The sequence below is a fragment of the Varanus komodoensis genome, unplaced genomic scaffold, assembly GCF_004798865.1.
Source record: "Varanus komodoensis strain SLA01 unplaced genomic scaffold, ASM479886v1 scaffold39, whole genome shotgun sequence".
Taxonomy (NCBI): domain Eukaryota; kingdom Metazoa; phylum Chordata; class Lepidosauria; order Squamata; family Varanidae; genus Varanus; species Varanus komodoensis.
This window is the reverse complement of record NW_025335922.1, coordinates 8,991,152-9,018,456: the sequence shown is the minus strand read 5'-3', so window position 1 is coordinate 9,018,456 and position 27,305 is coordinate 8,991,152. Positions and strand designations below refer to the sequence as shown.

Here is a 27,305-nt window from a genome sequence, read left to right as displayed (position 1 = left end):
GGGCTTCCGTGACTATTCGTTCACTCAAGTGTTCGATACTGAAATGCACGAAGAGTAATCTTTGGACTTAGTTTTTTAAGAAAAGTTTTGAAAATTGAAAGAAAATCATGTTCACATACTCTTTCCCGGAATAAATAAGCAGTTTGCATGTAACATTAAAATCGCAGCTTAAAATATACTGTCAAAACCATTTCGGCGATAAAATCCAAAACAAGAAAGCACTGCGGCAAGGTTAAGTGCAGGCCACTTGTAACCTGTATATCGCATTTTCTGTCTTCCGTAATACGTTCCAGAGGAAAGTGTTCCGGATGATGGGCACAGCTATTCTTAGAATAAACTCCCCCACTAAAAAAAGAATCGGAGATCAATGTCTAAATTTTCCTATTTCTACAGTTACTCTAGCCAATTGTTCCCCGTGTGTATCAATTTACTTATAAACCTGATGATTGCAGCCCACCTACAAACTCTTGGATTTTCAGGTTCATTTTCTTCTTTTTAATGCCAGGGCATGTTCTTTTGCTTTTTCCAAAGTTATCAAGCTGCTGTTTAACACCTGGGGGAAAATGTCCACCACAGAGATTTCGTGTAAATCTAAAGCAAGTGTTGCTGCACAGGAGTTGCACACCAGCACAAGGAATATTTATTTAATACAGGTGCGAAGTGCCAGACTGACACAAAGTATTTCAGTGCTGGATATCAGAACAGTGATGTTCATCCATCGTTTTCGATGAGGACCTTGACATCTAACAAGTCATGAGTTGTCCACGGTGTGTCCGCAGGTGGCTGATAAGGCCAATACGGGCATGGAGTATTCTGCCACATGTCGGGCAGACGTGTGGGCACCACTGTTGCAACATTTGCAACTCTGGCTTTACGGAGTGCTGGCTTCTCTTGTGCTATGGTTGTCCTTCTGGCTTCAGAAGTTTGGCAGCCTTGGTGGATCAACGTGCGCCATGTTGATCAGTCTTGTGCCAGGGTCTCCCAGGAGGTGGTGTCGATAACCAGGGACTTAAGAGAGGCTCTCAACGTGTCTTTGTATTGCTTCTTTTGTCCCCCGTGTGATTGTTTTCCTTGAGACAGCTCACCATAGAAGAGCTGTTTGGGGATGCGGCAGTCTGGCATCCTTGCAACATGGCCTGCCCAACGTGTCTGGGCTTTCATCAGCAGGGTGGGAACTGACAGCACGCCTGCTCTGGTGAGGACCTCTGTGTCTGGCACCTTGTCCTGCCACCGGATCCTCAAAAGACTGCAGTTGCAAGTCGTGTGGAAGTGGTTCAGTTGCCTAGTGTGCCTCCTGTATACTGTCCAAGTCTCACTGGCATACAGCAGGGTAGCTAGCACTACTGCTCGGTAGACTTTAAGCTTTGTAGCAAGGCTTATTCCACGGCGGTCCCACACTTTGGTCTGCAGTCTGCCAAATGCAGAGCTTGCCTTGGTGATTCTGCAGTTGACCTTGATGTCAATTGTCACTGCGTGGGAAAGAGTGCTGCCAAGGTATGTAAATTGGTCCACTGCTTGCAGCTTTTGCCCCTTCACTGTGATAGTCGGTATTGGGTTTTCGGAGCTGGCTGATGCATCACTTTGGTTTTCTCTGTGTTGATGAGGAGGTTGAAGTTGTCGCATGCTACTGCAAATTTGTCCATGCTGGCTTGCATTTCCTGCTCTGATCCAGCATTTAGGGCACAGTCGTCAGCAAAAAGGAGGTCTCGTAGCACAGTCTCCTTTATCTTGGTGACAGCCTGGAGTCTTTGCAGGTTGAACAGTTTCCCATCGGTCCTGTATTTCAGGCTGACTCCCAAGTTGTTCTGAAAGGCATCTGTCAGCATGGCTGAAAACATTATGCTGAACAGGGTCGGTGCCAGCACGCACCCTTGCTTGATGCCATTTGTGATGGGGAAGGGCCCTGAGGCTTCTCCGTCATCCAAAACATGAGCTGTCATGCCGTCGTGGAACTGACGTACCATCAGGATGAATCTGTCAGGGCACCCAAACCTCGACATGATGCGCCACATACCTTCACGACTCACAGTGTCAAAAGCCTTGGTGAGGCCCACAAAGATGGTGTACAGTTCACGATTCTGCTCTTGACACTTCTCTTGGAGCTGTCGGGCTGCAAAGATCATGTCCACAGTGCCACGCTCTTTGCGGAAGCCGCACTGTGTCTCGGATAGTAGACCCTGTTCCAGGTGGTCAGTCAGGCGATTCAGCAACACACGTGCAAGGATCTTGCCTGCGATGGAGAGCAGTGATATTCCTCTATGATTATCAGACTTGTCGATTTCCTTTCCTCTTGTAGAAGTGTATGATGGACACGTCTTTCAGTTCCTGAGGAATGGATCCTTCATTCCAGAAGGACTGGAACAACTGAGTGAGTTTGTCGACAAGCACTGCACCACCTTCCTTATAGACTTCCGATGGGATCGTGTCAGATCCTGGGGCCTTGCCACTGGACAGCTGGCTGATGGCCTGTAGGGTTTCAGGCTTTGATGGTGGGGCATCCAGGCTGTGGTTGATATCCGCTTGGGGCATTCTGTCAATCGCCTCGTTATTGATGGAGGATGGGAGGTTCAGTACGGATTGGAAGTGCTCAGCCCAACGCTATAGAATCAGAGTCTTCTCAGTAATGAGATTTGCACCATCTGAGTCCAGTAGAGGGGAGCTCCCTGAAGGCTGAGGTCCGTACAAGGATCTGAGGGCTTCGTAGAACCGTTTGGCATTGTTTCTATCAGCAAACTTCTGGATTTCATCTGCTTTGGCACTCAACCAGGAGTCCTGCATCTTGCGAAGCTTGCTCTGTACAGTCCTGCGAGCGTTGTTGAAGGCATTTCTCTTAGCTGTTGACAACAGGTCATTCTGATGAGCACGGTGAAGGCGGTGCTTTTCAGCCAGTAAGGCCTTGATCTCTTCATCGTTTTCATCAAACAGTAGTCAGAGTCGGGCAACAGATCAATACCTGCTCCAGGTTTTTGAGTGTGCATTGCTACCTTTAATTAGGTAGCAATACATCTTGTTACCTGTTCTGTTTTGTTTTTTTAACAAGATGTCCTCATAGGCACCCAGATTTACTGGTACCTACTATGACTGTAGCACTTCATATCATTAAGTGCTTCTCCAAATTGCTGCGTACCATCATGCAGCCCCAACACTTTCTGGAGAACATGAATGTCCAATGCCAGAAGCAAAGATGCACCTGTGCAGCAGCCCCAACAGATGCGTGGACATGGCTCAAGCCCTCGTCATTCCTCCCTGACAAGATCTCAAATAAATCCCCCCACACATACACTTTTAAATAACCAAGGTTAAAAGCTTTATTCGCACAGGTGTCACTTTTTAAATAAATAGCTATCTATAGAGTTTCAACAGCTAAACATGTTTGGGCTATCCAGCAGCTAGCAATAAAAAAAATATTCATGTAAGACTGGGGAACTTATACACAACAAAGGAAATGTTGAAAGATCCCTGAAGACACTGCTCAAACAGACATGCCTGTGTGATTGGGTTAATCAAATGGAGCAGTGGATTTGGCTCATGAAACAATATCCACAGTTAACACTTTGACAGGGGCATAAGATTGACTTTATTTTTATTACATAACACTTTACATAATGTAGTCCCCAGAAAATGAAGGGCTTCTAGAAGCATGTCTTCCTCCCTTCTAAATGCACTTAAAAACCCACCCCTCCCCTTTCCAAGAAGACAGATCTTTTCCATGGCTGTATGTAGGCCACTCACTGCCATATTAAGGATAAAGCGGGTGCTCAAAAGACACAGCCATCAAGGACAGGCTATTTCTTGCCTGCTGTTGCATTTGGAAATGGAGCACCTGCTTCCAAACCAGGTTCTGTTTTTCTAATCACCTATGGACAACAAGGCAACTCAGAAGCATCCCATCTGCTAGGATGGTAATATTAAATATATGTTGTTATTTTCTCAGGCTCTTTAGGCAGGACCTGAAGTTTAGAGTAGTGGCATAGCCTCATATGGCCCTTCCTTTCCTTCCAGAAGAACAAGCCATCTGCTGCCTAAGAGATATTCCTTTAAAACACTCAGTATGGAGCCAACTTTTCTTTTTTCAACGGTAAACACAGAGGTCCTTAAAACAGGCCGATAAAAACCTGGAGGAAGGCAATAAAGTTATAAGGACCCCTGAGAATCCAGGGGACTTCTCAGTTTAAAGCAGCTGCGGGCAACCAAAAAAATCTGGAGAAGCACAATCCTTATCAGGCCTAGTCAGCATAACCAACACTGGGAGATGATGGAAGAGGCCAAAACATTTGATGGCCAGAAGTTGTCCAACCCTGGCTGGAAAAATTAGTCTATTTAAGATTGCTGCCACAGCATCCCTCTAACTATAGATGCCAGGTTTCAGTGGCCAACCTAGAGGACAAGAAGGACAGCATGGTCTAACAAGAGATATGATGGCCAGCAACCATCTCCCACTGAGATTTTGCACCATGCTAATTGTAGTCATGATGGCAAAAATGAAGCAGTTATGATCTCTTATCCTGCATGGTCACTCTTCACTCTGAGATATGCCTTCCAAAGCTTGAGCAGCCTGGTTCTCAATAGCCACCAGATGTGAAGCTAAACGACCGGGCATTTTTGCCTCCCACCAAACGTTTCTTGCTGTTCTGATGCTTTGCACTGAATCCAGATGGTCGAAACTGGGCACATTCCAAAGACAGGTCCTTTTTGAAGGTTTGGGCAAGACGGGCTGCTCTTAGCTCCCTAAGAAAGAGTAGAGATGTGATTAACAAAAAGATCCGTTGAATTACAGAGCATTTCCCTAAGATGGACGATGTTGATGGCAAAGCACATTCAACCTCAGGGGAATGGATACAGCAAGGAAATGGAAGAAGTGCTGGACCCTTCATATCCTTTCCAAAAGCAGCTCACTAGTGAGTGCCTGCAAAATGTGGAGTTGCCAGATTCTGCTAGTAGCTAAAAGTATGATGTATATGCTAATTGCAGGCCTGCCTTGGATGGGAAAAGATAAAGTATATGAGGTTGAGAGGTACAGGACCACAGCCCCTCCCCAACCTGTATGTTGGTTTGCTATGCAGAAAGGCATACAAGGCCCTCTTGCTTTATGACCCCTACATTTTATTGTCTTCACACAGCTATGGCTCCTGAGTGCAAAGAGGAAAAGGAAGGAAAAAAGGATGAACACAGAATGGCAATCTCCTCTCTCTTTCTAGAGGCTCCCCATCCCTTTCCATTTTTATTCATTCCTCCTTTGCCTTGTATTCAGGTCTGGGGGGACATTAATTCTCTTTTTGTTTTACCAGTTTTCCTTCTAAGAAATTAGTCTTCTGTGATGAGGCACCCTACCATGGCAGTCACTTTTTGAAGAGGAAAGCTTTCAATCCATGGCAGCCATTTTATGAGCACATCCATAACACTCTTTCAAAATTCCTAATATGCCCACTGAGTCCAAAAGTCCTCTGTTTTACCTTGTCCTCTCCAATGTGGCATGAATAGTTACAGACCCCTCACTTTAAGCTATCACAACTTTTGAGTTTCAGTCCATGTAATGTCTGTTTAAGAAGAAAAGCATTTCCCTTTTATCAGCCATATCAGATCCTCATGGAAAATCATCACCTTGGAAATCTATGATGGGGTAAGAAGTCAGGATGTTTGAGAGAGAAGAGGGGTCTAGTCATTCGCCTGAGTAGCATCTAGAGTAAATTATCCTGCAAGAGTGGAGTTCGCTTCCAAACCAAGTAACCTGAAGCCTCGGTTCATTGCAAACCTTTTGGTTTTGAAGAGTGAACAACGGTACCTTTCTAGCATAGCAGTTTTGAACCTCTCCACATTGAGCTGTCTTTGAAGTTGGGCAGCTTTCCCAAGAGAAGGTCGGAGAACAGAATGTTTGGTTAATGCAGCAGCCGATGGCCTTCTCACTGGATCAGGATGAATCATTAACTGAGGTAAGGAGAAAGCGAAAGATTGTAGAGGACAGATGTGCTGAACTGCCAGTGCTCCTTGCTAGTTCCCCAAGGATGCTCACCTCCAGCAGTTCTGCAAAGCCACGTGACAGCGGCTGCGGGATGTGTGGAAGGTTGCCTTGGCGGATGTGATGCCACATGGTATCGTTGGCAGGAAGTGGTCCACAGCCTGCCGCTACAGCGATTGTCAGTGCAAGCGCAAAGATGTCTGCCTTGGGCAGATAGCAGTATTGCTAAGGAGGGAAAGAAGAGCACTAGAGATCTTGAAGTGGTGAGACCATAAACCCAATTTCAGTCTGACACATGCTGGCTGGGAATTATGGGAGCTGTAGTCCAACATATCCAGAGAGTTGGGAACATTATTTAGGAAGCTCTTATCATATAAGAAAGGGACATATTCTAGAACTGACAATGCTTCAACTGAGTTTGAAAGCTTTCGTAATTTAAAATCCAAGCGTAGAATATGCAGATTTCCCAATTTATTTCTGAATCCCTCTATCCAATTAAATTCAAGTTCATTTAAAACACTCATACTACTTCATATCTCTGACCCAAAGTTGAAAACCTTGTTAAAACAGTCCTGGCAATAAAGGGGTAGAGTGCAAGATGTACTCTTGATGTTAAAGAGCAGAAAGAGGATGGTTTTGAGTGTTCTATTTTCTTGAAACACAGGCCATTACTTGTTACTAAATTTTCAAACAACTGATATGCAGCATTAAACCAAAAGCAGTAAAGGGCTTGCCTATGCTGGACCACGGCCCCAGTCTGAACTTCTACGGCAAGTGTGGGCAACTTGTAGTTGGCAGTTGTGGCCCATCGGGTGTTTTGGGCTACCAATTGCCCACCTGTTCTACAGACATATGCAAGCACCCTCAATAATGTTTGTTCTGCCTCTGGGTTGGGAACCTGCAGTCCACCGCATGTTGGACTACAATCTCTATTAGGCATCATACCAATGGCTAGGGTTTATGGGAATTAGAATTCAATTACATCTGGAATACAATAGGTTTCCAACATCTGCTCTAGTTTTGGCATATGCTTAATAGGTCCTTCATTCATATCCTTAATAGGTCCAATTAGTCCCTTCAATGAACCTTTCATCAATTGGTGGCCAGGTGTTAATTGCCACATGTTAGCAAGTAGGCATTGCAAATTTTGTGTGGGATTCCCCAGACTGCAATTCTAAGCACGATGTATGTGGCAGTCTCATGCTATTGAGGCTAATAATAATAGCAGCATCAGTAGGACTTACATAAAATCAAAACTGTAGTGTAAAGTAGCGAAATGTGAACACAACAAAAAGGCATTTTGAACATGAATGGGGTACTTTGTCTGCTAGAATTCCCCATGTACATCCTCAAGAAAGCCACCATTTTACCTCTTGCAAGACTTCCTTTGCCAAGAAACAGCAATCTCCTTCCTCCACTTGGGGGTTGGTAATGGACGTCACATGCCCAAGGTCCCCTGATCAAGAGAAACGTGTGAGATACCGGAGGCTTTGAATGCGCCTGTCATTTTCAATGCCTTCTGCCTTTGTGGAGACCTTTTAACATTTCAGCCTTGTCCACTGAAGAACCCAGCAAATCTCCTATGGGATCACTTGACACTGAAAGCTCCTGGGAAGCATTCATGGCTGCAACATCTGGTCAAGTTTCATGGGCCCAAGAGTTGCTCTGTGTGAACAGAGGACAACTCTCAGAGGACAAGCCTATGGCCTCTAGAGGGGGCATTATAGGATGTTGGGGATTCTCCCCAAGTTATAGGCTACAACCTTGGGGAGGGGAGAAGGTCCCCAGTGGCTCCACCCTTGGAAGAGGAAGGAGGACTAGACTGGGAGGGGAGAAGACCTGGATCTACAAGCCTCTCCCCTCCCATTGCCCATCCCCACCCTCTGCGGAGCAAGTGGGTGTACCAACTGGACCAAATGTACCAGCTGGAGGATGGAGAGACTGCAAAAGCTTCTTGTGTTCATTCTACACTGCCTGACTTTTGCCAACAGGTCTTAGGAAAAATGGAGGCTCCAAAATCAAAGCTCATCATCCAGCAGGTACCTGCTCTTTACAGCTGACCCCTTAATGATCAGCAACCACTTCCTGCTACTGTGCATTACACAGGAGGATAAGCAGCAGTCCAGCAAACCTGCCACTATGGCACTCAGTGAAGAACTGCCGCCAGCCAAGGGAACCATTGCTGTATAACAGGCCAGCCCATTGCCCCTCTAGCCCAGTGCAGTCTGCTCTGCCTGGCAGCATTTCTTCAGGATCTCAGGCAAAGCCCTTCCCCATCAACTATCTGGGCCTTCCAAGAAGAGGTAGCAGGGACTGACTCTCTTCCACTGAGCTAGGCTTCTCTCCTTACAGAAGCTTCCAAAGAACCCCAGTGATTCCTGGAACGTAGGGCTGAAATCACAAATACTCCATGGCCCATTTCATCTCAAAGCTGGAACAATGCAAAGCAAGACAACCCAATGGCAGCAATTGCTCCGAATCACATGTGGATTGTAGGGGAATAGCCACATCAGTCACCACTTCGTTTCTTATAGACCACCAGGACTGGCATATGCTGGAAGCGGCAACTGACTTTTCAGCCAGCACGGTAGCTGACCTTTGACCTGGCTTTCCAGTGTGCTAACTCACATCTATGACCGAGTTCAGACAATATGGTAACCCACACTCAAGGGCAGAATGTATGTTCTTGCTGAGCCATGGGTTATTGTGTGCTCTGAACCCAGTCAAGAAAACAAACCACAGTGAACAACCAATCTCTTCATGGGCTATTTGTGGCTAACAAGTCATGGTTTGTTAGCACGGGTAGGTTTAGACAATGGGATGACCCACAGAACGAGCGTTTGAGTAGTGTCTTGTTTAAAACCAGTCTCAGATCTATCACAATGGACGATTTTGTACTCAGTATCAATGAGTGTGCTGCTGGACTTTGCAGAGCCCATGTTGTAGGGGTACAATGGAGTATTAAAGGCTGAATAATACTCGGATCCAGTTTCTTTCCTCCACATTTGCATCATTATGAACTCTAACCTGGATCGAACAGTGGCAATGTTTGTAATCCGGATTCCACACATGGATTTCCTTGTGTGATGTGCTCCATGTCTGAAAAAATTCTCTTGACATACACACCACACCCATTATGCACACATGCAATGATTCTCACTGAATCTCTCTGTACTGAATCCAGAACCACTACATTTCAGCACCTATTCCAGTTATCATGACCAGCTGTTCAGTAGGTCCCATGTACAGAGTCCTGGGGCACTAAGTTCCTAGCCAGGAAGAGAGAGTGGTATGTATATTATATGAGCTATTTGGAAAGCACAACCTGAAAAGCAAGTCGCACAAAGCTGTCCAGAGACAAAGAAACATGTAAACTACTCACCAATTTTATATACCACATTAGAAGAAGCAAACCCATCATCTTCACTGTCACTTTCCTCATGACCAGCAGGCCCCATCAGTTTGTGACATATGAAAATATTGCCTGCAATCGAGAAGAAATAAAACACTGAAGCTTGCATTATCCATGCAAGGAAACTATACCAACAGTCCACAGGGCTTGCATCCCACAAATTTCTATCTATGCTGGGGAGGAAAAATGCTTCCAAGCCTCAGGGTCAAAAACAATTTTGGAGAAGATCTTGGAGGCCACTTTCTAATGGTGGGCAAGGCCAAAGGGGAAAGGGAAGGGGCTGTCTTGGGAACCCCAGAAGGTCAGACTGGGACCCCCCGACAGCCAGACTTGGTACTGGGACCTGAGGTTCCCCATTCATGATCCTAACACTCCTCACTGTCCCTGGAGATTCCATCCTGTGGAAGAGTATAAAGGACTATGGAAGTTCCTACTCGATATGCAACAGCCAATTTGCTTTCTGCTAGAGCTCATAAGTGAATCACAAGAGGTCCCATTTTCAGAGTTTATCAATCAGGATATTATCAGCCACATTATCAGGTTTCATGGAAACACGGAACTGGAGACAGCTTTGTAGGCAATCTAGCTCAACTCCCTCATGAAGACAGGAGATCTAGAGGTAGAACGTTGCCAACAAAAGCACTTCCAGCTCCTAACTGAAGAGTTCCAACAAGGGTTGGCTGGTCCTATTACTGAACTATTTCTACCATCAAGAAGTTGTTCCTTGTGCTTACCCCAAATCTATCCTCCTGTGTACCTCTTTTAGGGCTGATCCTGCCTCTTAGGGCAGCAGAGAAGTATAGCTATCAGAAGATTACTATAATGCCCCCACTTTTATTTTATTTTCTCCAGGCTAAAGTTTGTTTCTTCAGCCTTTCTTTGCAGGGCCTGTTCTGGCTTTCTCTGTGTTGTGGAAGTACCCCAACTGATCATGAAAGAAGTAAATACAAAGCAAACACCATGCTTCCTGGCTATTCAGAAACAATAATCCTGCAGTTCTAATTAAGTTCCATGACTTATTGATGCCGCAACCATGGAGAGTTTCCAGAAACCTTTCATAACTCTGTATTGGCATTGCTGCAATTCCTAAATCAATACAGGAATGAGACCTCCCAGGGCTTCAGTATGCTCACACTTTCTCTAAACTCTATATTTATAGTTATACTCCTCATCTGCACAGATTCCAGAGTGGTACACAATGAGAGATGACCAAGTTAAGAAGAATAACATAACCTATCAGTAAAAAGAGTATCAGTTAAAAAGTGTCTGGTCAAGCAAGGAAGGCTTTTGAAATAAATGCTTTCAGCAGGCACTGGAAATAACACAATTATGGTGCCCGCCTGAGCTCCAAGGAGAAGACATGCCACAGGAATGGAGCTGCCACACTGAAGGCTCGTCTCCATTCCATCTGGGCCACAGGCCCATGCAGATCCACCAAGAACATGCTGCTTGATGTCCTCCATGATGGCAATGCAGTAGATGCACAAATATTTGTCACTGAAGGAGCATCAGAACATAGGAAGGTGCCTTCATGAAGTCCGAGTCCATTTAGCAGTAGCTTTCCAGGATTTCAGACAGGCGTCTTGGCAGCCCTACCAGGGGATCTCATGGATAGAATCCAGGACATTCTACATAAGAGCAGGTGCTCTGCTACGGAGCTGCGGCCCCTCCCCTTTCAGGTGTGGCCCCAGCGAAGGCTTACTGGGTTTGATATCCAGGTGAACCAGGCCAGAAGCGTGAATATATTTCAGCCCCATGGAGACTTGCAGTAAGATCTCTTTCAGCTCAGGTTCTTTGAAATAGTCTGCTGTCTTCACATTTTCTAAAAGCACATCTTGAAGGCTTCCACCTGCAGAGAACCAAATGTTTATGAAGGTACATCCAGAGAGAGCAAAGTCTCTTTTGACCAAGTCCATCTGTTCCCAGACCCACCCCCCCCCCAGGAGCTCTTACAATGGGTTTAAAAGGCATCTTAAGAAGTCAAAAAAGATCAAGAAAAGAGGGAACCTGGCAAATGCCAAGCGAGGTCTGTGCAGGCACACTGGTGCTCATGGGTGCCATGACAGAGACCCCATGAAGGAATTCACAAACACAAAACATAGAAACAAAAGAAAGTCAGAAGGGGCCTCCCAGGCCATCTAGTCTGACCCCCCAGCTCCAGCTGGCTCCACTTATGTAATCCCCAACATGTGGTTGTCCAAAGCTTCCATGGATTTCAAAGTTCAGTCACTTTGGAGTGGGGCAACGGAGACCCCCATGGGCCCAGCATCCTTACCATTGCAGTGCTCGTTCTGAATAATCATGTGATCATCTTCAGCCCAAGCAGAATAATAGCGCACAACATGTGGATGATGGCCAAGCACTGCATGGGCGTAGACCTCTCTCAAAGCCATTTGCCTGGAGAGAGAGAGGGGGGCAGGGGATGAAAAGAGGGACCCATAATTAAAACTCCAATATCATTGTCAGATTGGGAACTGGACAGGAGAGGGTAAGTGGAGACAGTAGTATGTGCAGGCAGACTTTTTGTTCATGAGAGTGCTCACTAAATGGCTAGAAAACATCTGGAAGGTGCCATACTGCTCGGGCGGGGGGGGGGGGGAGGTCATTCAGAATTTGCTTAACAAATTAACATTTCTCTTCAGAAGAATGTGATCTTGGTTACTTGAGATGTTTGTAGGCTCTCTTTTGGAAATACAACCCACATTTAAAACCCCATTCCACTGCTCAGACCCAGAACACCTCCCGCTCTGACTTAGGAATGGTTTAGTCTTGGCACTGGGTATAAAGAGAGTTCATTGATCGCAGCTTTTCAGGTCTAAGAGAAAGAGAGCCAAGGGTGGCGCCATATGCTAACAGCCATTTGGGGAGCTTTCTGTCTCCAGAGTTCTGATGAGAGCGGACCTTGTCTGTCCAAGGGTTTACACCAAGAGGGCTGACCCTCTCTCAGCTTCTTTCCTGCCAAATCCCATTTCAGAAGCACTCTCAAGGACCATATTTCAGTGCTGAAGGCAGAAGAAGCTGGGCAAAATGTACAAGCCTGTTTCAGCTTAAATCTCTTACTGCCGGTAACTGTGCCTTGGGAGAGGCATTTAGACCTTTTGGGGAAAAACTTCACAACACCTAGGAAGTCACCAAGGGGGGCAGCCAAAAAAAGCCAGAGAGATTGTCTCAGGAACTTCGGAGAGCTGGACTGGGATGCTGGCTGGGGCATAATGGACCCCAGGCCCATGGTTCTGCACCCCCTACTTTAAGCTGTGGTTCATTCTAGACAAGGTTTCTAATGCACCATCGCCACATCTTATTCACAGAATTGCAAGGGCAGGTTTCCAGGGAACACCTCTTCCCACTTACTGCTCTCCCAAAGCTTCATCCACTTTTTCCTTACTGCGGAAAATCCCTTTTGGAAGAGAGATGGAAGAGCTGTGCGGTGCCTACTGCTTGAGGCACAGGGTTCCTCCAGGGAGCGCCATGTGTGTCTCTATTAGATGCTCAGCTTGTAATATCTGAGCCTATTGCCATATATTTGCAAGTGAGATCAGCCTCCAGTGTCTTCCTTCTGAAGCAAGCAGAGCCCAGGAAAGTGCTGCAGCCCTACAGCTTCTACCTGCTTGTCCTAGTGGAAAAAGCATAGAAATACTGCAAAGCCAAATGTCTCATGTCAAGGCAAGATTTACAATATTTGGCACAGACTAAAGAGAGGCCATCTTGGAAGGATAAGTAGGGGGATGCTTGCTGGGTTGAGATAACAGTTTGAAAAAATAATGGTGATAGTCTAATCTACACTGGCCTGAGAGCACATTAGAATCTAATGTGCTCTTTAGCCAGTGTGTAGATTAGTACTGTTTCACCAGCTCCTGAAAATGGTAATGTCAAAAAACAGACACTGTTATTTATTATTACAGATGACTAAAGGCTGTGTAATATAGTTTGGTGCATTCAGAAGCAAATGTTGCCTTCAAAGCTCTCTTAGGAAGACTAGTTTGGTTGGCAGAATGGATTGCCTATTCTGCTCTGTATTCCCACCTCAAATTTGCTCTGGAAAACTGGAGAAATTTGGGTCAGGTTTGGTGCATGTGCAGAGGCAATCGGAGAATGGGAAGGCCGTGTGTGAGCTGAAGCCTTGTATCCCATGCAAATCTTCACTTATGGGGTGGGGGCGGCGAATAAAACCCACAGTCATAATCCCTCATGGTACGTATGTGTGTGTCTACTAAGTGAAGGGCAGTTGTTTTCTGGTTTTGCTTTGCACTGTTCACTTACTCATCCGCAGATCCAGCCAGGGGTCTCTTTGAGCGCTTGATGGCATAAACACACCCATCCAACCTTTTGATGCATTTGTACACAGAACCAAATTCCCCCACACCAATTTTCTCCAGCTCCAGGAACTCCTTCTGGTAGCGGGACACCATGTTGCTCTCACGTAAGACAAATCTCTGAGGAGGGCAAAGACAGACCCACGTAAGTTAAGGAGATCATACATGAGTCCTGGAGCAGAACTCGAGAACACCTTCTTTCAGATTTATGATTGTTTTCATAAATATATGCAGGCAAGTCCAAAATCACTCTTTGCTCAGAGAGTTTCCTATTATTTTTCTATTTGAAAATCTATAGAATTACCACCTTCTGAAAATTGTTTAACAAAGGCCTCAATCCAAAGGACTAATTTAGGGAAGTACAAGAGCTTGATTGCATACAGTGATTTGGGGATCTTCCATCCTTCCCCCATTTTCCACCCTGCCCATGTTTCCCAGGAACTGATGTACCCAGATAGCCTACCTCTGCTACTTGTGTAATATACAGCATCCAGACAAGAACCCCCTTCCTGCAGGAATTTGTTCAATTCCCCTTTAAAGCCATCCAAATTGGAGGCCGTTACAGCATCCTGCGGAGGTGAATTCCAGAGTTTCTGGGTTGAGCATAGCACAAATTTCAGTATAGTCTTACTAAACTGTGTGGCAGCTGAATGATAGGATAGAAAGTGCTGACCCTTCTGTAGTGGATCTACCCTAATTGGCAACTGTACTTCCGGATCTCAAGCAGAATTCTGTTCCTAACCCTGGAAGAAGAGACCCTTGAATAGGAAATGCCAGAGACAGAAGAGGAGCATAGATGTCTTCTGAAAGAGCTGTGGCTTCATTTATGAGTTCAGTCAAATGGCAATGCACCCCATTGTGAAGCTTTCCCAATTAAGCAGGGGGGTGGGGGACATGCTAAATGCTTGCTGAGAAGGAAGAAAACTTGGCATCAGGGTTTAAAGTAGAGGAGCAGAAGCTCAGAGCTGGGGTCAAATTTGGCTCCCCAGAAGTCCCCAAAAGGCCAATTTACCTTCCCTGATCCCACTCCTTCCTCCCAGCCACCAATCACTTGTGGTATCCCAGGTTTTGTGTTGTCCTCTCACATTCTGTAAGGTTAAACTGTCTCTGCCTAAGACTAAATTGCTGGCAGAAGGAGCTTCATGCTGAAATATGCTGGTATTTGGGCATTCTTGGCCCTGCCTCTTTCGACTGTGGCAGACTCACCACTGGCCCCAGCCTATACCTAATCTCCCAGAGCTTCTCTGAAAGAGGTTCTGCACTTTTGGCTTAAAGTTACAAAAGACACTCTTGGCTTTTTCCCAGAGGGAGGCTGGGGAGAGAAATCACCAGAGACAAGCCACACTGTAGACTCAGCCTGGTTTCTCTCCAGAAGAGGGCGATGGTGCTTTATCGCTTAAAAATATTTACTGGAAAGCAAAAAATCCATCTCATACTCGCTTGTGCGAAGTGACTCAAGGGCGAAGAAGCAGAGGAGAGATTTGTGCACCAGGACAGGAAGGACGGACAGCAGGAGATATTAATCTAATCCTGAGTAAGGTTCAGCACTTTCTCTCCCACCATGCACACCCTCTACCGAAGCCTTGTTTTCATTAGCTTTTCAATTAGGGGTTTAAAAAAAAATCCTTAATCTCTCTCTGGGTAATTAACACAGTCAACTGCAATAAGGATAAAAAATGACTCTGATCTGCACTTGCAAAAGCAGCATGAGAAATTGTCAGGCCTCATCTAGGATTATATCATTGCGGAATGCCAGGGACGGGGGAAATGGAATTCCTACCCCTCCATTCCAAATACCGATGGATTACAGAAAGCCAAATACCCCCCCACGCACATACACACCCTACACATAGAAAGCTACACACAGGGAGAAGACTTCTAGCAGAATATTTTCCTTTCCAACTTACTAGCTAGCTCCTTTCTCTTCAGTATGTCACAGCTTTCCATTTGCACACTTTGGTTTACACAGCAAAGAACAAAACACACACGTTGGTATTCAAAAGTGGTTCAGATTCCAGGAGAAGCTACTCCAAATGCTTCCAGTTTGCTCTTTTATCACACCAACTTCCTGCCTCCTTCACAGAATTTTACAAGGCAAGAATAACATCTTCCACTTGTAAGCTGTCTTTGTTTTTCCCATTGCTTCTTCCATCCTTTTCTTACCATAGAAAATTAAAAAAGACACAAGAACTGCGTAGTATCTCCTGTCTGGTTCCCACAAGAGCTCTGAGGATGCACTGCTTGCATAGGGATGGATAAAAGTCTATTTCCACCCAACAGTTATTTCAACACGGGCTCACTCGTAAGCCCATCCTCTCCTGGACAGCCAATAGTATAGCAGTTAGACTTTTGGACTGGGACTCAGAAGATCTGGTTTGAAGCCCCCATTCAGTCACCAAGTTCATTGGATGACTTTGAGCTAGTCACTGACTCGCAACTTAGCCTACCTCACAGGGTTGTAGTGAGGATGAAATGGAGAGAATGCCAACCAAGTAAGAGAACTTGGCTTCCATGCATGAGGAAAAGAAGATGGGATATAAATGTAATGATAACATATAAAAACAAATTAAACATAGAATCTTCATGAATATTTGAATTTTAAATACACGTGTCTGAAAGTAATTTTGCAAAGTACACATCTCTAAATGCATTTTTATTTGCTTTTTTAGCAGAGAATCATCTATTTATGAACATTTATGAAGTGTGAAAGTCACTGAATCACTAAATCCTGGTTCATGCATTAGTCATGGATGTGGAAATCATTTGAATTTGTATTAGAATTCGCTAGCCAAAAAACTATGTGAAAACCTTTGAACTAAAGTAATATGTTGATATGAAACAATTCAACCAATGTGAGTTTTATGGCTGAGTGAGGATGTGGATCGGTATCAGACATTTATTCACTGTACTGGATATATTGCTGCACATTTCAATGGGATTTACTCTGCTAAAGGGATGCAATGGCACAGTGGGTTAAACTGCTGAGCTGCTGGGCTGGTTGATCAAAAGGCTACCAGTTCGAATCTGCACAACAGGGTGAGTTCCCATTGCTCCGTCCCAGCTCCTTGCAGTTCGAAATCATGCAAATGCAAGTAGATAAAAAGGTACCACTTTGGTGGGCAGGTAACAGCATTCCATGCACTTCAGTGTTTAGTCATGCCGGCCACATGGCCACGGAGACTGTCTGTGGACAAATGCTGGCTCCCTCGGCTAGGAAACGGAGATGAGCACCACCCCCAAGAGTCAGACATGACTGGACTTTAATGTCATGGGGAAACCTTTACCTTTTATCTTTTTATGCTGTTTTAGGTACATAGGCACACCTGCAAATCAGACAAGGACTTCTGAATAAGCATGCCTAGGAGTGAGCAGGCTCTGCTGAATGCTTACAGTAACAGTATAATTATTATTTATTTATTATATTTATATCCTGCCTTTTTCCTTTCAAGGAACTCAAGGTGGCTTACATAGTTCTCCTCTTCCTCCCAATGTTATCCTCCAAACAACAACCCAGTCTAAGAGTCAGTGACAGGGCCAAAGTCACCAGTTGGCTCCATGGCTGAGTAGGGACTAGAACGCAAACTGCCTGAATTCCAGTCCTATACTCTTAACCACTACCCCACACTGGCTCTCACTATAATGCTTTTAAAATGTCATGCAGGCTACCCTAGGACTACCTTTGGCAATGAATGGTCCTATACACACAGTCATTGCTCAGTATTTCAGTCCTCAACATACTCTGTTACAAACCAAGGCTTTACTTCTCCAGGACCAAAAAGGACCGATATAGAGTCTACATCGTTGATTATGTAGCACTGACTCTTAATGTTTTCAGAACTGATCTATCACTTGATTATAGTAACCCAAAATAAAGAATATTCAAAGATATGGGAAAGGTGTTTTTTTCCTTTTTCACTTCGAAAAGTAGCTGAAGAGCTGGAGAAAATTATGACACATTTAGTTCAATTCAGGGAAAGTGCAATTCACGGAAGATTGGGGTTAGATTACAGGGAAGGACTGAAGTGACAATATTAAAAACATTCCTCATAAATTGGGACTGCTCTCCTAATGTTTTGAATGCTCTCTTCATTTATATATTTTTGCTTTTAACCATGTATTAGGATTGGAGCCTGTTGTTTAGCATTGTAATAACTACTGCACTGTAACTTTGTTCTCTTTTTCTCTCCTTCCTACACACTTTATTACAGGTTTCCTTTGAAATTGTCAAGATTACAGCATGTGTTCTGCTAATACTTCTTTTATCTAACATTCCAGATTAGTGCACTCTTTCTTCTCTTCAAACAGAAAGCTGCTGAACATAATGGCACTGCTACACCAAAGCCAACATCAGCTACTCACCTTGGCTGGCAACCCCTGCTCCACAGGACCCCCTTTTTGGCTAGGATCATCCCTAAAATGATAAGTTTAATTATATGAAGACAGAGCCTAGTGCAAACATAAGAGACACAAGCTTTCTTTTTCACTATTTAAATATTTAAGCACCAGCCTCAGGAACTATTCAGGCTTGATAAAGTATTTATACAGGCATTTCTGCTATAAGCATACAGAGACTGCAAGAAATTTCCTTCTTGAAATCATGGAGGCTACAGCCTGCAGATTGAGAGGTTCGTAGTCTAGTTCAGATCAATGCAGATTTTACATTAATGCACAATCCCCTGATATCTGGAGACACGGGAAGTTGTAATATGACAATTTAAGCTTCTGGAATTGGATCCCAGAATTGTGATATCCAAGACTCCTAAGCCTTGAAGGAAGCACTCAGCCAACTCCAGCAGATCCACATGCTTCAGTTCAAGCATCACCTTTTCCATCCTGCAGATGCAGGAAAAACTGGGGAAAGAGAAAAAGCAAGCTGCTCAGCTGGCCATCCATGCTTCAGCTCATGCACTGGTGCAATGTTGATCTCTTATCAACAGTGTGAGCCAGCAGGATCCGCAATGGCAAAACCTGCTTTCCCATGGAAGATCAGCAGATTCGATGTGCCATTACTCATTGACAATGTTCTAAAACTTACCACTGAGTATGTAAACCATTATACTCACCTCCTACAATGTTCTACCAGCTAATCACAGGTTTTAGAGAGCCAGTGTGGAGATAAGGGTGTTGGACCAGAGGCCTAGGAGACCACTTGGCCATGAAACTCATGGGTGACTTTGAGCCACTCACTAATTCTCAGATCCCTCTCTCACAGGGTTGTTGTTGTGATGATAAAATGGAAGTCTGCAAGCTGCTTTGGGTTCCTCACAAGAGGAAAAAAGGTGGCATATAAATGTAATGTGATCTAATAGCAACAGTAAAGGGTGGGATGCTCTTCCTGTTATTTAATACAGAGGAATACATAGAAACAGAGCGGGTCAGAAGGGGTCTCCTGGGCCATCTAGTCTGACCTCCGGCTCCAGCCGGCTCTGCTCACGACATGCCCACCATGTGCATGTCCAGCCTATCTTTGAACACCCTCACCGATGGGGCCTCAATGACCTCCTGTGGAAGTCCATTCCATACCCTCGCGGTCCTAACTGTGACATAGGGTTCCTCCTGCTTTGGAGGATGCTCCAAGGCTTCATAAGAAATATAAAGAGACTGGGTTCAAACAACATGATAACTGGTATTGTCTGAACCCAGCTATGCTAATAAGCCATGACTTACTATCCCTGAAGAATCCTTTGTTGTTAGCTTGTCAACTGCTGTGGTTTGTTACTGTACATGGGTTCAGACAACACAATAGCCCATGTTTCAACAGCAACCCACCGTTCAGTGACAACCAATGCTGAATCCATGCTTAGGCCTTCAGTCTGGTTTGTATTGAATGAACCCAGTCAGAGTAGTCACTGCAGTGAAACCTCTACCGAAACCCCAGAGGTTCAGTAGCCTTGGACAGGATGCAAAATATTGGCTCAGTATGAGTAACAAAACCAATCTCACTGCTTCTACACAAGACTGCTCCTACTTCTTCCTTGAAGCATATTTTTCAGCAACCTAATTTAGGGGGAAAGCTTTTTAACTTTTGCTGTCGTTAGGCAACAACAGGCCATACATTCTTGCTAATCTACTGCAACCAATTAGAATATTTTCTAAATACAGTAAGTGATACATAAATCTATGGACGAGGAAGAAGAGGGGGAGGAGAATATCATCATGCAGAGATATACCAGCAGATTCTGAGCTGCCTTATCAACCCCTGTAATAAGATATTTTAGTAAGACAACACTCACATCTTCCCTTTGGCTTTCCTCTTGTCATTGGGATGGAAAACCATCTGTCGATATGACTCGGGTGTGAATGGGTTAATGTTAACCAAAGATGTCTCCTCAGGGTCAGTGCAAGAAGTGAATCTCAAGTTTCTCATCCCTTTGGAGGGGAATTTGCGCACAGGTGAAGGGAAAGCTGTTTTGCTTAGGAGACTCTGAAGCACAAAGCACAAAGATCATCAATAAAGGATGTGCTAAACCACCAGAAACACACACCTGCATGACCTGCAAAAAAGGAAGACATTAATGATTGCTTTTATTTCCAACCTTTCTAATGCCTTGCAAAGCATGCAAAACACTATCTCATTATGAATTTTTAGTGCTAATGTGCATTTAAGGTGCAATCCAATGGTTGGCTGGGGCATACTGGGTATTATAGGCCTTGTTTTCCCTAAGCATGCACTTGTATGATTCTTATCATCCACCCATTATCCAAAAAGAGCACAGAGCAGCTTAGAAACATGTGCCAACAATAAACCATGAAATCATACTTTTGCATCAGAGAATATTAATAGTCATCTGCCTCAAAAAACAACCACCCTTCAAACCAACAAAACAGGAGCCAAATGCTTATGTAAAAAAAAAAAAAAAAAGCAACAGCAGCAGCCTAGCTGGTTGGTAACAAGAACAGTGGCTTGCAGAAGTATTCGTATATACCCTTTCACTTTTCCACATTTTGAAATGGATGTAATTGGCATTGTTACCACTTGAGGTTCACGTTGACACTCAACATTGTGAAGGTGAAAATCTTTTTTTATTGTGGCAAAAAAGTTAAGTAAACAAAAATAAACCTGGCATTGATGGCGTAAGTATTTACCCTGCTGGATTAATTTTTGGAAGAAGCACCTTAGGCAGCAATGACAGCTGTGAGACTTCTTGGGTTAGTCTCTATTGACTTTGCACATCTGGATGCTGCAATGTTAGCCCATTCTTCTTGGCAAAATTGCTCTGTCTCTGTCATGATGGATGGGGGCTGCTGATGAACAGCAGCTTTCAAGTCTTGCCACAGATTCCCGATCAGAGCGGGGTCTGGGTTTTCACTGGACCATTCTAGGACATCCAGGTTCTTGCTTTTAAGCCACTCCAGTTTTTCTCTGGATAGGTATTTAGTATTACTGTCCTACTCGAAGACAGCCCTTCACCCTAGGCTCAGGTCCCTGGCACACTGAAACAGATTTCCCCTTAAAACTGCCTGTATTTTGCTCCCTCTTCCCCTCAGTCCTGAACAGCTTCCTAGTCCCTGCTGAAAAGATAATTCCTGCAAGAGGAAGCTACCACTACCATGCTTCACCCTGGGGATGGTGTTCTCAGGGCAATGAGCACTGCTGGCATTCTGCCGCTCATCGTGTTTTGTAGCAAGGCCAGATAGTTCCATTTCGGTCTCCGCACAACCAGAGAACCCTTTTCACATGTTTGCTGTGTCTCCCACATGCCTCTTTGCAAGCTCCACCCCAGCTCCAATATGGGTTTGCTTTCTTCTTGCTGCTCACTCAGAAAGCCCAGCTCTGCAGAGTGTCAGGATGATTGTTGTCCCATGGGTGCTTTCTTCCATCTCAGCCATGGATCTCTCCAGCTCCTTCAGAGTTACTACTGGCTGTTGCTCTGAAAGCTCACAAGCAGGGGAAGAAATAGCCAGACAGAAGCCATCAATAGCCATGACAAGGTGCTCTCCATTTGAAACTGGAGGTTCAATTTTAAGGAGAAAACTAGGATGAGTACCACACCAGGAAAAGCCATCTCCAACATGCAGTGGTGCCTTTAAGCATGCCACTTCCAAGCCTGCACCTTGAAGTGATACAATCTGGTAATGGCCTTACTTTCTACTCAATTCTGCAATGGCTGCAGGTGCTAGGGGTTATAGTCCAACATACCTGGATGGGGCCAGCTTGGAGAAGGCTGCTGTATTGGGGGAGGGAAAAGAAACCTACTTTCCATGTAGGAACACCAAATGTACATCTATCCCAAGGTCAGAATTTCCAAACTCCATCACAGACTTTGCAAAAGGTTACTTGACTCATATTTGATTTAAAGAGAAATCAAGAGAGAGAGAGCTGCAAATGCCAGCCGAGTCCTCCATCATCTATCTTTTATCTATTTATTTACACCTCTCAAGAGCCAAAAGGCTGTCTTGTTATTATAGCCTGAAGAGTCACGACGTAGAACCTGGGATAAATAACTGGCAGAAGTTCCTTTGAATTGAATCCGAGCTGCCTCTGCCATGCTACATTCTGATGGTTAAACAGAGTTGTTCCAGTCTTCTGCAAGTTGGTAACCTGCAAACCCAGCATCCCCATTCCAGCATGTGCTGAATAAATTGTACTGGGGAAGGCTGAACTCTTTGATACCCAGCAGTTCATCAGAGAAAACAGGAGTGTTTCTCTTCCTCTTAAGGTTATCCTCCAAACAATCTCTTGAAGTAGCTTCAACTACCCATGATAACCATCACAAATTCACTAAGTGAACTTGAAGACTTTAAGAAGATTTGAACCAAGGCTCCTCCAGTCCACATCCTGTACTCTGAACACAACCTCTCGTGAGACTGGGGTGGGAGGAGAGAATTCATTTCCTATACTTATATCTTGCCTTTCTTCTTGCACAAGGATACATTTGGAGTAGCATAACAGAGCTGAGCTCATAGTCCTTCTATGCAAAAATCAATTTCTCATTTCAGAAGTCCAAGCATGAAGGGGGTTGTAAATCGGAACTGCTGCTGCTATTTTTGAAGCACTGGAATTCAGGCATCCTTGCCAATCTACTCCAAGAAACTGGCAAGGATTTCTGAATCCTGAACTGGCCAAACCTGGCTTGCAATGGTCCAGATCACATTCCTCTCTCTTTCCTTTGCTCTGGTTTCCTTGCAATGGCGGGGAATAGCCCACTTAAATTTTTGCTCCCAAGCATACCCCTTTATCTGTGCTTTATTGCCCAGTGGGAAGAAGCAGGAAATCAGCAGGGAGCAGCAAGTGTCCCTTCTCTCTGCTTTCTCACTCAACAAGCCAGCAAGCCCCAGTAACAACAGGAGGGCTGCGAGGTCTGGGTGATCAGGTGTGAGCTCAACAATGCTGCCCTGCTCCAATACCACAGTTCAAGTGGTACCAGGAAATGCAGAGCATCCTCCCACAAGATAGGTCCATATATACACTGTGCTGAGCCTTCCTAATGGAATGCAAGATGAATCCATCATGATGACTTGGCTTAATGCAGGGGTGGACAACCTCAAGAGCTGCATGGGCCATTTTAATCCCTTGGACCCCCTCCTCATGGGCCATAGCCCCCTTCAAAATGGCATTTTGTTTGATCTCAGGTAATTTGTCCTATTAGGGCTTTGTAGCAGCTATATAGCCCTAACATGGTCAAATCCAGCTTGCAAACAACATGGGCCAACTTTTTGAGACAGTCCCACAGATGCTAGTTTCTTTCTTTTTTAAAGCTTTTCTTTCAGAGGTGGGCAGTGCTCACTGTGGCGGGAGCACAGGTGGCTACTTCTGGTTTAAAGGCACACTTCTCCTCCTCCTACAAAACACTACTACACCAGGGTACATCTTTATGGACGCACTTGTACCAAACCAACCAAGGCAGAATCTTTTCTGGCAAATCAAGAGCTTCTCCAGTGCTGAGGATTCATGGACATGAAAGGGACAGATAAAACATGCGACACAGCCGGGGGTCCTGCCTGCTAAGACTATAGAAGTTTCATATTTGAAACAGTAGAATGCATTTTACACAGAAAAAAGGCATAAATTTATGAGTATTGTCAAAATGTCAAGCATGTTGAGCAGGATTACATTGTACGCCACATGCAGTTCGTTTACTTAGAGGAGTAGGATACACCAAGTCTTACCACCAATGCCATCCACCTTACCTTTGGGGTATTTGGGGTATCACAGAGTTGCAGTTTTTGCCAAGTAACATAGTGCAGTGGAGTCCCAGGGTAATCCTTCAAAGAGAGAGTTTTCTTTCTCAAAGATTCTTTGCATTCTCTCACAGGACTTGGCCACGACTTTGGAAGCCTCTGGGAGAGGTCAACTATTTGCCTCTGTGGAGTAACTGGGACAGGACTGGGCATTCGCCAGCTCTGAGACTTCCAGTTTTTCTGGGGGCTGCCATGTCTTAGTTCTTCCTCTTGCATGCTATTTTCTTCTTCCAACTCAGTGTCTTCTCCACAGCTGGAAAAATCCAGCCTCTGAATAATTTTGTTATTGCTGTTCCAGTCATCCATTGTGGCTAGAATGAGAAAAAGGCAAATAGTACAGACTAGACACAAACTTTTTGCAGTACCTACCTCAACCATGACCTTGGCAGTTATCCCAAGCCTGCTCCATATTTCTGCAAAACAAACCCAATTCTTAAAGCACCTTCCTTCCAGCTGTCCTAACTACTTACTTTCATGTAGCAAAAGGTCACAGGCATGACCTAGTTCTGTGACCTTTCTTAGGCATTAAGAGCTAGCTTTCAACTTTTACTCAATACATACAGATGTCCCTTTTGAATAGTCCCTTATGGAGTGGGTTGGTGGGAACACTGTCTATTTTAAAAGATTCATTATTCATTTTATTTACATTTATTTTAAGCTTTCTTTAAGGGTGGAATCAGTACATGATGTGGAGACACAGGAACAAGGGACATTCTATGGATCCTTATTGGGAAATAAATCCCATTGAACTTACTGGTACTTGTCTCCAAGGGAATATGAATCAGGAGGCGGCTGTAGCCAGGTTTCATATTCATTAAGCATAAGCATTCAGCCTACAGCTGTTCTCACACAAGGGTCTAAGTCAGTCAGTATACACAGAAACTAGCCAGAGAAAAGTTCCACGTAATAACTCTTTTACAGCGATCTCTAAACCCCAGAAGGAAGGCCATATGCTACAAGCAGATGCAAAGGCACACAGCCAGCTAGCCAGTGTTTTCTGACAAAACATTTTTCTGACTGGAAAAAAATTCCATCCCTTAGTAAATGCCCCACAAAATGTATAATGACTCTCACTGGTGCTGCAATACCCATTCAAAGGCAAGAATTAAAAGCACAAAGTAATTACCCCTACTTCCTGCTAGCTCCTTCCCAGTAAACCCACTGATGTGTGATGCATTCTGGGAGGGAAGAGCCTGGGAAATAGTGCTTAAGAGTAGCTTCTGGCTTATCCTGTGTTTTTATCATGGCCTATTCTGCAAGGACTTACAGCCACACAGTTCCTTCACAAAAGGCAAAGCAGGGAACATGAAGGCAGGAAAATGAAATTGCTGTTGAATTCATCTGCATTAAGTGGAGACACATTGACGGGCTGCTCGCTGAAGGGCCCTTGAAGGAGGAAATGGTAGAAAATGTGCTTTGCATGTAAAATGTCCAAGATTCAGTTCCGGTTAGGGAAAGTTCCCAGGAAGAAACCCCGGAGAAGTGCTGACAATCCTGTACTAGATGGACCAGTGGTTAGACTTGTTATAAGGCAGGAGTGTTGAACCTCTTTCTGCCCAGGGACCAAAACTCCACCATAGAGAAAACCTCAGGGACACATTCCAGTGTGGACAGTGCCAAAGACACAGGGATAGGAACCAAATACTGGTATAACTGATCATAAAGCTCTTATGGTCAGTAACTAAGCCTTGGAAAAGCTTTTCAACATTTTACAGTTGTGAAAAAACTGCATTAAAACTGGGAAACCATGAAATGGCAAAACTTGCAGGGCCAGATTTAAATACCAGGTGGGCTTGGCTTGGTCCCTAGGATTGAAATTTTGCTTGGTATAAGGCAATTTCTATGATGCTAATTTCTCCTTGTTAAAAGCATAGGCTGCATGATGAAAATCACACAGCACCTCCTAAATATTAAACAAATCTCCCAAGTACTGAATATCAAGAATCTAAAGTGAAGTAATTGCTAGATATTTGGTCACATCCACCACTGACCACTGTTTGTATTTTTATCTACCAAAGGGCAGGTGAGCTCCATTATGAGGAGTAAAATTTCTTCCATTGTAGAATAGCAACCTGCATGTGCACACAAAATAAAAACCTTATGGTTGTATAAGTACCACTAGAAGATACAAGGCCTGGCACACACCACAGCGATCCTATCCATACTTACTCAGAAGTATGCCCCAGAGTTAGTGTGAGCTGCAGCCCAAACTGAAGCTTCCAGATGTGTTAAAGATTTTATTCCCAGATTAATAAGCTTGCAACCCTACACCTAGTCATTGGGAAGTCCCATTCAACATAGTGGAACTCACTTCTAAAAATCAATAAGGATTATGCTATCAGGGTACAGTCCCGTGCACATCATCAATAAACATCATCTAACAGCCTGCAACTTGCAGCTCAATCCCATACATATTTGCTCTGCAGTCCTACTCTGCCCAACAGACCTTACTCACAGATTAGCATGGCTGCACTCCTAAACCCACTTACTACAGAGTACACCCCACTGAAGTATACAGCACTATATCCAAGGTGATCTATATTCTTCTCCCTCAGTCTTAAAGGTCACTTTATGTACCACAGCTGAGCTTAATCTACCTCATAAGGTTATTTTAAGGATGAAATGTCGGTGGTGGTGGGGACGGTCCATAACGGTGTATAAAACTGGCCTGTTTACATGAGATTTTTTAAAAAGTGCACTTCCTAATCTATGTTCAACTGCTTAGAATTAAACGGCATAATCCTACAAAACAAAAAAGTCCTACAACTCCCAGAATTCCTGAAGCAGACATTTTGGCTTCAGAATACAGGAAGCCGAAGTATTTTTTTTTTAATTTAAGCATGCATTGACTTGCACCAACTGTATATATATTAAAAAGAATAATCTCTGCATTTGTCTACTCAGAATTTAAGTGTTCTTAACGTCTATGGGAAGCTCCCCCCAACAAGTGCTGGTATGAGTCCATTATCAGAAGACCTTTCAGAGGTACTTTATAAAAGCCAGCCCATTCAGAAAGAATTCAGTTTGGGCTTACTCTCAGGTAGGCGGATAGTGGCTGTCGCAGTTTTTTTGCACGATTTTCAAAGTAGGGTTTACATCTGGAATATGGCAGCATAGGTTCCTGCTCTCAGGTGCTGCGATCCAGTGCATGCTTATTCGGGAGTAAACGGAGCAGAGCAGGGCTTACTTCCCAGTAAGGTGCTCGAGCGGGAAGAACTCCCCATTCTAAGTTAGCGCGCCGCATCCAGGATCGCAGCCTCCCGGCGGCGCCTACGCTTGCCCAGGACTGGGACGCCCAGCGCGCCTTCCCCGGGCAAGCCAGGCGCGTCAGGTGACAGAGACGGCGCAGGGAGACCTCTCCGACTTCCCTTTCTCGGAGCGGCCGGGCGAAGCCGGCCGGACGAGGGCGGAGACCGGGCGTTTCCAGAGGCCGCCAAGCGCC

At 44.6% G+C, this 27,305-nt stretch overlaps 1 protein-coding gene across 1 annotated transcript; it reads right to left on the bottom strand.

The window, feature by feature from the left end:
• Nucleotides 1–4,445: 4,445 nt before the first annotated feature.
• WEE2 (WEE2 oocyte meiosis inhibiting kinase) lies at nucleotides 4,446–27,115 on the bottom strand. The gene is made up of 12 exons (XM_044441218.1): nucleotides 27,051–27,115; nucleotides 23,813–24,174; nucleotides 19,915–20,105; nucleotides 18,041–18,092; nucleotides 13,629–13,801; nucleotides 11,644–11,765; nucleotides 11,071–11,217; nucleotides 9,339–9,440; nucleotides 7,327–7,412; nucleotides 6,011–6,181; nucleotides 5,783–5,925; nucleotides 4,446–4,728 (listed from the first exon to the last, which is right to left on the bottom strand). Exons 1-12 carry the CDS (start codon nucleotides 27,085–27,087, stop codon nucleotides 4,563–4,565), a joined length of 1,752 nt encoding a protein of 583 aa, XP_044297153.1. The 5' UTR covers nucleotides 27,088–27,115; the 3' UTR covers nucleotides 4,446–4,562.
• Between the last annotated feature and the right edge of the window lie 190 nt (nucleotides 27,116–27,305).